The sequence below is a fragment of the Haplochromis burtoni genome, unplaced genomic scaffold (assembly GCF_018398535.1).
Source record: "Haplochromis burtoni strain Fernald_Lab_line unplaced genomic scaffold, NCSU_Asbu1 Contig_47, whole genome shotgun sequence".
NCBI lineage: Eukaryota > Metazoa > Chordata > Actinopteri > Cichliformes > Cichlidae > Haplochromis > Haplochromis burtoni.
The window spans coordinates 1055918-1069840 of NW_024582408.1; the positions used below are offsets into that span (position 1 = coordinate 1055918).

The following is a 13923-nucleotide window of genomic DNA, read 5'->3' on the forward strand; positions in this document are numbered from 1 at the left end:
AGAGAGATAGGATTTTTTTTTTTCAACCACTTTAAGATAGCTCAGCCTATTTTTTATTTTGAAATGAAGTGCTGTGTGAGCAGTTTAATGGTCTTACTGTGAGTGGGGCTGGGTCTCCCTGAGGCCTATAGAAAGATTGGTGTGAAATAGGAACATGCAGGTCTCGCCTTGAAAAGTACCATTGTAGGGAGGAATACTGAACCTATACAGCTTTCCTCAGGTAATCCCAATAGATCCCTACTCTAGGGCATGTCTGCGTCTCCCTGTTTTTGTTCGAACTGACACTTTGGGAGGTGTTAAGCTAGGAAAAAAAATCTGTCAAGGGAGCTCAACGTTTGGGAAACACTGTCATTGTAGATGTTTGTGGGCTCTGGCTAATTCCTTCAGACTTTCCCCCTGGATCTTCTAACGGCTGTGTGTGAATATTTTATCCCCTCTGATAGTTTTTCCTGTCAGCCGTCAGATAGGCTCCAATCAGCAGCGCGGGGCTCTGGAGCATGAAGCTGTGTGATTACAGCCTGAGACCGGGTGGAAACGGAGGTGGTAAACAACATGGCTGTGCAGCTGTCACACTTTTCAGGGCGTCAGGTGCGTTACAGCCTATACGTACCACAGAGGAGGCCCAAGCAGCTCCTATCTGATGCAGAGAAAGGTGAGAGATCACCCCGTTTGGCATCTCTCCGGGACAGTTTGCAGGAGAGTGAGGGTGTTAACATACTGAGCTCCAAGGTAGGAAGAGAGGGGAGGTCAAGGAGCTGAGTCAAAATAATGTGGCAAGCGGGACGAGCCAATGGGATATCAGCTGAGGTTAATGTATGAGTGCTAGAACGCTGCAGGATTGGCTATTTACAATATATCACAGATGTGGAAGAAGAGACACTTGAAGAAGTCAAATGGCTGTAAAAGTGATGCTTTCAAAAGGAACAAAAGGGCTCTCGTATCTATTTAGAGGCGCTGCATAGGATGTCAACTACAAGACTATATAGACTGGTGGAGAGAAGAAATTGAATTCATTAGGCAACCTGAAAATTTAATCCTCCTCTCTGCTCTGTAATTTACTTACATTTACTTGTCAACCACGTCATGCCAAAAAGCTCATAACTTGTGAATACGCATTTGAATATTGTTATCTTCTCTAGAGTGATTATACTTTACCTTGTAAAACTCTCACTGTACTCCAGCTAAAATACGACTCGCCTTTTAAAAAGCACGTTACGAGGCACTCCGCAAAGTCACAGGATAGACAAAATGGCTCAGAGACTCATTTGATTGCCACCCTCAGAGATCAAGTGTCTCTGTGTGTTATTAATGGCTGTTGTCAGCGCCCACATACTACAATTCTGCATTGCATTAATCTGAAGAGACACAGGGTCATTCTGGGTAATGTGGTTCTCGTTTTTTTTCTGTGCTGCTGCTCACTCTCCTGGAAGACTGACATGGGCAGCACCTGGAGGACTAAGGCAGAACAGTAAGCTATTGATTTCTGAATTAACTTGACAGGTTACAAAGCACTCTCTGAACTCTGAGCAGCACTGCTGCTTTTTGTAGATCACCTGGTACTTCTTTCTTACTGGACATTGTTTTTTGGTTGGTTTTAAGAATTGTCACATCCATCATCACACAAAACACGCACCAGTGGAAAATGAAGACAGACACCGACTGTACCTGTACCTGTGCTGTCGTCATAGACCACGGTGACTGTTCTCCACTTGAAGAAGTGCACCAGGTCGAGAATGGCTCTGCTGAGGGAGGAGAAGTCAGGGTATAGGCTGACATAGTACGAGTCCCTGTTGTCTGACACCTGATGCTTCCACTTGGTCTGGATGTGGGGCACTCCCAAAGCATTGCAGATGGACTGGACCGCGTTAGCTGACGAGCTGTGTGAGGGGCCAAAAATGGCCGCCACACCTAAGGAAAGCTGGTCACATGCTGACGGGGTAGCAAGGAAAAATAAAACAAAAGAAAACAAAAAGACAGTTAGTTTCATGTTTCGGTTATGCTTTTAAGTTTCACTATATCTCATATTCTCTGCTCAATTTTTTTCTTTTTTTTTGTCCACATGTCACCCGAAGCAACCAAAACATAAACAGAACCGGTGCTTAATAATTTCCTCAGCCCAGCGGATAATCTTAATTCCGACTGTGGAATTTTCTTTTATAGCTGCTAGCGGTTCGGAGCGTTGTTTATACAAGCTGGACCTCTGTTTGAGTAGGAAGGAGAACATCTTTCACACTGTTCCACTGTGGTTGTGATTGATGTGGGCAAACAAAGAGAAGGGGGAAAAAAAGATGGGAACACTCGGAGAAAAAAATAGCAAATTAATAAGCCTCGCAACTGTGAGGACTTCACAAGGTATCTTTGGTCATTTTTCTCCCCTTCGTTAGCTCAACTCTCTTTAAACTCTGTCAATTAGTAGCCCATTTTAACAAATAAATGTCAAGTCGTTTGTGGATGTAAACTGCATTAGTGGTTAGATGGGGCGAATAACAGAAAATATTCTACGATTTACTCTGTGGTTTTATCTCGAATCACTGCCCGGTTTACACGTTCATAATAATAATAATGATGCAATAATCTTCTTTACTGTGAGCAGTAAATTGAGATTTCAGACACCATGAACACAAATGCTTGTCCATCATCAGCGACCAACAGGGCAGGTTTTAGGTTTCCTTTACAAAAGGTTAATGCATTACACATGGGCTTTACAGCATAAAAATACAAGCTATACATGGACATTACTTTTATCCTTTTAACTGATAAAACATGAATCGATTTGACACTCAAATAGGAAAGTAGAGTGTGCAGCGTTTGTCTGAATGGCTACCTGTAAAATACTAATTCATGTAAGAACAAAAAGCACTCACAGTGAGATTCAGCTAAACGTCCTTTCCATTCCTCTTGACTCACCTTTCCGGGAAGCCTCAAAGCTGTCAAAGATGTTTATTCTCTGGATGTCATAGGTCAGCGTGGTGTTGGGGAGCAATGTGCGGTTCCTGTTGATTGTGTTCAAGGCAAATTTAAAGGCTAGTTCCTCTGCTCCCGAGGGGCCGCTCTCAATGGATTCAAATATTCCTCCTGAGGGATAAAAAGCAGGAGAGAACAAGACGTTTGAATGGCGAGTCCAGCCTCCTATAATTGCCATAGATTCCTTAACACAAGAAACCTTCAAGTAAATGATGGATATGATGCAGGCAATTACAGCTCAAGCAGTGCATCATTTTTTAAGTATTTGTACTCATATTATTGATGCTGCTGTGTTCAATGCTTTTCACAGCTCAGTTTCATGCTGACATGAAACAGATTTACAATGCGGAGTAGGCATTTGGATCCCTGCTGATTTGCATTCTGTGGCAGTCGTCGGCGTAATTATAGGCAATTAGTTGCATTGGGAGGTGAGTTCAGGGGTGGTTGCCCTTCTTTAACTCCCTCGCTCAGCCTTGACAGAAAGGTTCACTCTACCAGTTGTCCCATTGATTTAAATGATTCTCAAATGAGATGCGAGCAAAGAAAGCCGGGCAAGAGCAGAGGGAAATTAAAGTGAAAAGGTAGACGAGAGAATAAGAGCCACGGGGGAAATCAGAAACATATTTAAAGTGGGTATAAATAGAGGCAAGTCAGAAAGACAGATAACGAGAAGGTCAATCAAATCAGAAATTAAGATGCCATTGGGGCATTTTTAACAATACTAATTAAAAACATATGAACCTAACTGTATATCTCACTGTTTACTCGGTTGGTTCTGTTGCTGTCTGGCAAATCTTGTTACCTTTTTGGTGTCTGTAACTGATGAAATAAAAACTTTTACATAACCAGACACTATAATTACTGCTGCAAAGAAAGGTGTTGTCAGTTTAAAATAGCATCCTTCAGAACTGTCAGTTATTCTGAGCACAACAGGGACAATTAATGCTCCAGCTGGTCTATTTATGCACTTCAGGATCCGAGACAAAGAATATCAATGTTTAAAGTGAGCCACTACAAATGTGTCTTGTTTTCTGATTATGTCAAGCATAATTTATCTGCATGTATTTACACTGGACTTGGTATGCTTTCTCCTATTTTCTGTCTTTGGGATCCTTTTGAAATTGTAGATGGTCCCACAGGTGACGCAAGTCATTCTTAGACTGCTATAAACACCCATCTCACACAAGTCTTGGATCTTTAGGATGTCAATTAGAGCAGCTATCCCTACAGTAGTTGCTCTGGCTTTGACCCAACCTTCTGTTTGCAAGCCATTTCGAGGAACGCTGGCTTAAAGGAAGAGGAGCTTGATTCACAAAGTGGATAAACTAAGGGAATGCACCAAAGAGGAGAATAAAAAAGGATCATTTTGAACTTTGAATCATAGGAAGTTTTAAAATGTTTTCCTGGAATTGGGTATAAAAAATTGCACCAAATTTGCATGTTCTGTTTTGTTTTGTTTTTAATGGGTTTTAGGAACATTTATGAAAATATATCAGTGTTCACATCATCTAATCCACAAGCCAGCCACTCAGCACATATGCAATTTCAGGTGTAACTGGGGTCAGAGAGAATTTTCACACATCCATCAACAGGATGAGGTAAAACCGCGTGAAAGGGGGTCTGATATGCAGCATTATGTAGCATATTACTCTGTGTTTGCATGTATAAATATGGACACTTGCTTTTAATGTGTTTTTATCCCAACTGCAAAGCACTTTGTCACTGTGTGTTGTTTTTTTTTAAGTGCTATACATATACAGTTATTATTATTCTTAATATATTAAATCACACCAACAATATTTGAATATGCCTGTGGTGAAACAGCTTTGGAGTCAATCAGCCACTTTCAGCTATGAAAATAAAAACATAGGAAGACAACACATTTCAACAGCTGATACACCTTTGAAAGTGGTCTAAATCCCATGAAGGCTATACAAAAATCAAACTTAAAAGAGAATGCATGAGGGGGGAAAGATGAAAGGGTGTTGTGAAAGGAGCTCTGAGAAACACTCCAGAAGACGAGAGCAGAGTTCACGAGTCCTTCTATGGATCCCATCCTCTTGGAGGACAGAGAGTCAGTTTGACTGAATCCAAAATGAAAAACTTTAAAGCCTGTTTATTGATTCAATTATACGGAGCAAAGGGGGAAGTAAAACTGAAAGAGTGGCACATTTTTTGAAAGAGTACAGAAAGAAAGAGGGCTTTACAGTAACAGATAGCGGCTATAAATAGCATCTGGCCATGGCAGGCAGTGATAGAAAATGAGAGCAGGAGGGCAAAGAAGATGTCATTAACCCGGGGAAGGGAGCTTTGTCACTGTCACCACAGTACAGCCATATATTGGGGGTTCTTACTTTATTTTATGGAATTTTCATTTATATATAGCCCAGTCCAGCATTGCAGTTTGTGATAAGAGATATGTACAAAGTTAAGAAGGCAATGAAGCACACATTCTGAGCGTCACTGTGTCACTCAGTGAGCTGAGTTAATGATTTTTTCATGTGTAAATCCTCCTCCTATCCAGCGATGTGATGCGAACATGTTGCTATTCATGGCTTTTCATTTTACTGAAATGACACATTAATCTTCAAAGGAGCGAATACCCAAAAATCACCATTAAAGATGATAGAAATCATGTCAGTCTGACCTAATAGATAATTATTACAGTATAGCCCTGAGGGAGCAGGCTGAGCTCCACTGGGCTGTTGAAAATTAGCATAAGGACTTTAGGTTATGTACATCTGATTTCCCTGGCAAGCTGTATGTCTTGGGCATGCTGGTTTGATAGAAATCATGTACCTTAAGAACTCAGAGAAGAAACATTAAATAAAAGTCTGCAGAGGATAACATAAAATATTTACAGTTAAATTTCAAAATGCTAATAAATGGAATAGCAGTGGTTATCGTTTGCGTTAGTGCTCCTTTGAATCTAATGTGCTACATGAATCCTTGGTTTTCATTTGCACTATTGATTATAGAGACTAATCCATCTCGTGCTCCTTCCCAAAGTAGATGTTATGCATCTTTCAAGAGACATAAGTGACATTAAAACCCATACGAGTTAATGTATATTTACCTTGTTTAAAGTCTAATAACACTCTACCTATTATATTTGCATTTATCTTCTCCTTTCTCTTGTTTTTGTGGTCCGTGTGACTGCAGGTGTGTGAGTTGCAGCTGAGATAATCAGCCTGTGTGTGTGCGTGTGTGTGTGCATGTAAGAATTATAGAGCTTCCATCACTGGGATTGGTTTGAATTATGGTGCAAATGAAAGCTCTGAGTGAGTTATGAGCTGGATAATCACTCTGACGAGAAAACAGGGCCCGCTGATCGGAGTGTTTCAGTGTGCCTGGATATGTGTGTGCCCGTGTGTCACTGAAAGAAAGAGAGAAAGACTGAGCGGAAAGTCAAGACCAAAGCGTAATGCGGGAGGGTGTCTGTATACTTTCCTCCCTTTTAATGTTTTATCACTGTTAATGAAGTGTATTTTGGATTACAATTCATGCAATAACTTGCTCACTGGCTTAATATCTCTCAGAAGTTAAGTTTGTTCTAAATTAACTTCTGTACACAGAAAAAGTACATCTCTGAAGGGCATACTTGAAAAACACTAGTAACAGACAACCTTGAAAATCACATTCAGTAAAGTCTATCTGCTGATCACATGCTGTTTGGAACAAAGATTAAAGCTAAGACTTTTTTTTTTATTACTTTGTTGAATTGTGAGCACTTGCGAAGCATTGCAAACTGTGAATGAAAATACATTTAACACAATTAGCTCTCTCTACTGAAGGATGCTCTTGTACAATGAGAGATGGGAGTTAGATATGTTGCCATGGCGACTCATGCAGCTATGCTATGGCTGAGAGGCACCGGCACTTTTGGCATGTGAGGAGCTGATTGGTGGAGGAAGGGCATTGTGATAGTGTGTACGACCTGTCTCTGTGACTAATGACCAGCAGTGCAGCTGCAGGATGGCAGTGGGCAGTCGGGTGGCTGCCATGGCAACATGCGAGCAACCGCGTTGCTAAGGCAAATGGCCCAGGTATGCGCATGAAAGCCTTCAGTCTGGCTGCAAGACCTCCACCCACCACACCCCAACATCTACCACACCCTAACCCGCTGGCCCGTTTCTTCCTTCCTCCATCTTTCAGCCAGAGAGGATCAGTGCAACAGGCAGGAGGCAAAAGTGATGGAAACGCTCCATAAATATCCCTGAAATTCCCAGTGGGAGCGCACCCTGACATGTTTGGCGGTGAATGGGACATGATGCATGAAGGCCTGCAGAGATTCGCCGCCCCTGGTCATTAATCTGAAGCTCCCCTTCTTAGAGCTGATGACTGACCTTCCTATGCCACACAAGAGCCAATTCTATCTCGACCTGAAGATCCCTGAAAATCTGACCAGCACACAGGATACTCAAACTCTGCTGGAAGCGCTCTCGTGTTATGACAGCCAATCATACAAAAAATCTTCTGCAGTCTGTACAAATATTATAACTATTTGGATCACTGCAGGATGTCGGCTTATTTGTCAAATACTTCTTGTAAATATTCATTGCTTTTGGAGGTGTGACATTCTTCACTATTTTAGTCTGTGTGCACGATAAGAGATGCATGCTGTGTTTAAACATTTTGTAGCCAAGACTATACATGCCAATGCATTGTTTGGCAACTACATCCTTTATGGTCTTATTATCTTGATGAGCATTAATACTGAAAGAGCAAGACAGAGGACAACTGTAAAACTAGCAAATAAAACAATATTGTGTTTAGAAAGATGCTCAATACATTTTTGGTTGTGTCTAGTGAGCCCAAGAGTAGCACTTTAGAGTGTGATGCAGGCAACATGTGAAATGTAGCTGAGGAACAAATGAGGAAGGAATCAGCAGCGACCTGATAATTAACGGGCTGTTAATGAGCAGCTCCTAAATATAACTCCGAATCAAGGACTAGATGATGAGGGGTTGCCAGAGATTGATAAGTCAATACGTTTAGGTGAATCAAAATAACTGCGACGTTCGTCACTGGTGGCACAAAATCAGGAATGCACATTTGCTGCAAAAGTACCAAGCATAGTTAAAACAGAATATGATATACAGCATGAAAAATAAGGGAAAAAAACAAGTACTACCAATCAATAAAAAACAAATCTATAATCAGCTAACCCATTCGAAGCTGAAGATGAAACCCATAGGAGGTATTGTGTGTGAACAACAGTTTTTATCTAGCTTGTCTGGCTTGTTGCTGTTTTCTCCAGAATAGAATCACTCCTGTCACCTTAAAGCCTCTTGACACTGGGCTGGACTGTCACCTGCCACTGCTGGATGCTAAGACTCAGAGTTAGTCACACACTTGAACATACAAGTGCAAACAGACACAATCACGCACTTCGAAGATTGAAACTAAACAAAGCTGTCATGCAAGAATCCACTGAGTACAAGGAAAATGTGGCTGATGAGAGAATTTATAGCTCCCGCCTGCAGCATTTAAAGATGCCTAACTTGAGCTGAACTCAGAGTAATAATGAGCTTATCCATTGCAAAAAGATCAATTTCATCAATCTCTTATAATGAGCACATACTGTCTTCAATTAGAATGTGTGCCATGGCCCTCATCCCTGACCCGGCTCCAAGTGGGAAACCAGTGATCATATAACATGTATTAATTCCAGGCGCTGGCAACAGATGTGCTAATTTGCTAGGCTCTCTCTATTCATAATAATGTGCCAGCTCCCTCCTCAAAGTATGTGCTAATTTGCAAGGGCTTATTGTGGATGTGCTAAACTACCGGCTGACATTTTGTGTGCTAATTTGTCAAGCAGGGACCCCTTTTGGTACTAATTGTGCCAAACTGTGAGTACACTTCCACAGGCCTTGAATTGCTGAATTCCTAAATGACTTCTGTCTGCTAGCGGTTTCCAGCCTCTTCACTGCTCTCGAATTGTGAAAGCAACTGAAAAGAAATACCAACTACTGTGAAAATAAGATGTATAAGCACTAAGTGCTCACACTCGCCTGCACACATAGGCATATAAGGGTGCACACACACATTCTGACTATTCACAGAAAATATGTGCCTGCACTTGAGATTGCACAACCTCCCTAAAGAAACACGTTCTGTGGTTGTTTTGCTGTATGACCAAACACGCTCACATAGATACATGCTACGAAGCTTGTTAAAAAGCTCCTTATAAACCCATAAAAAGGTCACAAAGGAGTTTAATACTAATAAGGGTTACTTTATTTTTTAAAAATTGCTTTAAAATTTCAGTTAGTATCACAAATCTGTTTCCCACATTGCACACTGCACACCCCCAGTGAGAATCTCTTCCCAAACAGGCATGCAGAGAAATAATTTTTTACCCCAAAATGATTTATTAACATTACAGAACAAGAGGAGATAATTACATTTTGGGCTACATTAATATTTTATATATTATCAGAACTGTATGTATATTAGAACGTATTAAAACTGGTTTAAAACAATCTAATGACAATTCCCTATTTTCCATGGGGGTGGTTAGATGAGAGGTATTTCAGAAAATATCTGCTGACACTTCTGCTACACACAAATCATCAGAGGTACACAACAAAAGACATTATGGTTGTTGTAATATGAGATGTACACAGGTGGTAACACCTTTGAGCTCTTGCTGAGGCATCATTCAGTGGTGCCTCGGGAAGAGGAGTCATTTTCACTCTTCGCAGGCAAATAGCTTTCAGTTGTCTTTATGTTGTTTCTCTGTGGGGAACATTGAAAGGCTTTTTTTTTTCTCGCCTCTGTGACAGATACAGAGACTGGGAGTTTATTGGGTGACAGGCAACAGTGCTTTGGATTAAATTGGGCTTCTACGTTTTCTTATGTACATGATCACATCTTCCTCTTTTGCTGCCATTGGAGTCAGTTCTGTCATGGCAAAACATTGTGAAACTCACCATCCTGACTGGGAACTGTCTACTATCTTAACGTCTGTGCTTTGAGGGCCATGAACAAGCCAAAGTTGGAGGTGCACTTATGCACATAACTTTGGTTACCTATGCTAAATTGACAAAATATGGTCACTGGTCTCCATGGATCAAGTAGAGGATTTTTTTTCAAATCCTTTTTTTTTTTTTTAAATGGAGTATCTGGATTTAAACATTACATTACCAAAGCATTACAGCCAATCACAATCTGTAAAGATATGTAGGGATGCACCAATGAGAAGCTTTAATTACACTGGTAATTTTCCTTTGTAACTTTTCATTGGCTTGTGTAATTTAGCATTTCACTAATGAATACCAATTCAGTAAATTTACATTCTTTCATGTACTTATTTGTCGTATTTTATTTTATTATATTTTATAAAGTTTGCAAAGCAATCTTCATGTTGAGCTCGGATGCTGCCTTACATATAAAAGATTCCCGGCCTCACAGTGAGGAGAAAAGCTTACTAATTTAACACTGGTTCCGGAGCAGTACGTGGTATCAGCAGCTACCTGATGCCAAGGTTTCTGTATCGTATCAGAAATGGAAAAAATCGGAGCAGTACATCCCAAGAAAGAAGATCATATCTCAGCAAGTGTGTTAACACCAAACTTGGTGTACAGACTCGGCAACCCTTACCAAGGTTGTGAAAACTATGTCTCGGTGAGGTGCTTGGCCCCCTCATTGCTGCAGCATGATTTTTTAATGCATTCTTCCCACCTGCCCAACTGTTCCAGGGTATACCATGAAATATTCACGATACTATGGAAATAAGATTTATTTATTTATTTGTGGGGAAAAAAAAGTCTATGTGCATTGTTTCCACATTTTGTGGTGAGGTATGTAAATGTCTTTGGTTCATCATCATCAGAACAAATATACACTTTGCAGTTGTGATGTACTTTATATTACAGCTGCAGCATTGTATTTTTATTCTGTATTTTAGAGGGGGGTAAAACAAAAAGTCTTATTTGACTAATGCACATGCATTTGGGGGAAAATACAGTGGCTTTCACACACTGTAGGTTTTATGAGCCTTAGAGCTCTCAGACTTCCCATCTGAATTCCATGTATAAACATGAGCATTCCTAAAACTGCAGTCACAAGGTTATGCAGTTCACGTAAATAATACAAATCTCAAAAGTGCAGTCAGACACTTTTTCTGCCCACACAGAAAATATGTGATTTGTGTCTAATATACAGGCCATAGGGACTGAGCAGCGCAACTTATTTAATAGAATGTTTCCTGCTGCTTCATGCCTCACCTGTCTTTGCCATTTCTCTTCGTATGCCTCATCTTTTTCTCTACTCTATGAAACAAACCCACACAAACACACACACAGGGTCTTTCTCACTCCCTCAGACTAGAGTACATCTCATGGTGGCCTCGGCAGGTGACAGATGGCGACCTCACAGCACTGCTCACTGTAAACTGAGTTTTAATCAAGCCTAAGCACGTGTGAGAGATGCTAATTATCCACTGCAGGCTAAAGGAGTCCAGCCTGGAGAACATTGTGACCATGCATGTGCATCCTTGGTTTATATTAATTTTCCCCACTGTGATAATATCGCCATTTACGGCATCGCAACTGGGAAGCGTAATGCAGGATGGATTGGGTGTGTTGAGCGTCCCTGGATACTTCAGCCCTCAAGCTGTATCACTCAACAAAATAAATATAGATAAGAACTTGACTAACAGTAATCTCACAGTCTTAAAAGTTAAGCATAGGGATTTCTAACTGTCTCCAGCATACTTGCCAAAAAGCAGGGTGTTAAGACACTCATCTCACTATCGCACCATTTCTTAACATTTCATTTCAGGCGCTAAAAACACTCCGATATAGGGAGAATATTTTAACAGGATAGCCTTAACTTACAACACATATAACATTTATCATATGTATCCAGCCCTGGTGCAGAGCCAAAAAGAAGTTCAATTTATAATGCTGCAATTAAGTCTCGGCAAATTATATGAGAGTCTATTGTCCTCCTTGCTCCTTTTGCTGCACTCATTCTAATTCGCACTGTTCTCTTGTTCATCAAAATGGCCCTGTATTACACCCTTACCAATGTAATTTTGAACAAAATGGCTAGTAAATTAGACTTTCTTTCTTGTAGAAGGGCAGATGTTATCTCCCGTTAGAGGCAAAGGTCAAGAATTAATTCAGGAGGCAGCTCTTTAATTCTAACAGTTGGGCTTTCACAGGGCGATGGAGAAGGGTAGAAAAATGAGCCCGTTCGCTGGATTTACTGAATCTAATTATAATAATTTTTAATCTTCATAAATTTAGAGATCTTTGCAAAGAAGGGCATTATTGTTTTCAGGGAGATAATGACATGGATGCCTGGAAACTTTAACAAGCCAAAAAGATATTGAGGGAAAAAAAGAAAGAAAAACATATGTGCAGTGGATAAGTGGATAAGATTGCATTAACAGCACTAACAGCTAGTGGGTTGCAATGCGTTAAAACAAGAGTGTTTTTCCTCTGCAGTAAATCTATATTAGTTAACCAGAGCTATTTCTGCTGTGAAAATGAAATGGAGAGTGTAGAGGTAATAATAATAGCATATGCTCTATATGTTGGGCACAATTTAAATGGTGATAAAAGCCCAAATACAATGTTCCTTTTCCAGACTGGGTGTACGAAAATGAAAATATTCGACTGAAAAGGTATTCCTTGCTTTGAAATTGAGATTTCGACTTTGTATGCCAAAGTACGGGGATTTTCATCATTGTGTGCAAGGACGCTGAGATCAGGAGACAGGGAGAAGTAAGGTTTGATCGCAGTGAGACAGAACAAAGTAGAGGAATGACAAGCAGACAAGCTGAAAGCCAAAGGGGAAACAAAGACGACATGGAGAGGAAGGGCAGTGAAGGACAAAGGCAAAGAAATAGAGAAAATAAGAGGAAAATGGACAGAAAAGTCTATTTTCTGGATATTAATTCGATGCTGAAAGTGCACCTCAGCATGATACTGTCTCCTCACAGCCCATCAGATTGGTTTAGAAAACAGCAGGCCATTATGTCTAAAGTCAGAGCTAGATGCAGGTAGATGGGTGTGCTGTCAAACAAGCAAAAAGAGGAATTTTGACTTGGGAAGAAAAGAGAGAGACAGAAGAAGAGAGAGCTGGGTGGGGCACAGAAAAAATAGATGAGGGAAGGAAACGAAGAGGGAGAAATTGAGAATAAAAGAGGTCACCGGAGGCAGATAAAAGACACTCAATTAAACGACTGAATGGATGGTGCATTAGACCCGAACGGACACCTGCACCCCTCCTCTCTCCCTCAGCCACAGGGCAGGAAAATGTCAGCTCCTAGTTTGGGTTCATCAGCCTCCCATCAGCCACTGTTGTACACAAGCTAGCTGATAATCAGAGCTACAGGTACACTTTGCTGCAAAGGTGTGTCAATTTGTCTTGCTTGTTCTGCAAACACAGGCAGCTGCGCAGTAGCAAAGAGAGAAAGAAATGAAAGAGACTCGCACACTGACTTTAGCAGGAAAATAGCCAGAGGGCAAGTGATAAAAAAAAGCAGATTAAAAAGCAAAGCTCCTCAAATATGTGCAGTTGTGTAGTTTTTCAAACTAAATAAGAAAACATCTTTTCAGGATAAAAGCAAAAAGGCTAAAGAGGTGAAATGGGTGAAAAATGAAGGCTCCTGCTTTAATCTTTCTCCTGATCTGCTGCTTCTTATTTTTTAAGGTAATTTCACCATTTCCCACATTCAATCGAACTCTGTTGGGTAGCAAATTCAGGGTTCTTTGTCATTTTTAAAAAGCTGTGGGTATATCTCATGGGAAGCTGTGTAAGAGAAATGGAAGCAATTGGCTTCATTATGTCTCTTCAGGCTCTTAAAATAAATTGTGCAAGATGGGAATATCAAACCAAGCCTATTCCAGTCCACTGTTATGTTTGGAGAAGGGCCAGATTTAGTAGGTCATTTCAATTGGATTGTCTCTGAGCGTGGATGACAAACAGCAGAACACAATC

General features: G+C 40.6%; 1 protein-coding gene across 2 annotated transcripts in view; it reads right to left on the bottom strand.

Annotated features, from left to right (window-relative positions):
- grik2 (glutamate receptor, ionotropic, kainate 2) overlaps nucleotides 1-13923 on the bottom strand; it is a 65301-nt gene that overhangs the window by 44787 nt on the left and 6591 nt on the right. The window contains exons 2-3 of one of the 2 annotated variants that reach the window (XM_005921601.2): nucleotides 2908-3075; nucleotides 1672-1929 (exon numbers count right to left, since the gene is read on the bottom strand). In XM_005921601.2, coding sequence (XP_005921663.1) covers nucleotides 1672-1929; nucleotides 2908-3075 — 426 coding nt within the window. Of the gene's footprint in view, nucleotides 1-1665; nucleotides 1930-2907; nucleotides 3076-13923 lie in introns of both variants that reach the window. The other variant, XM_005921600.2, reaches the window with a different exon arrangement.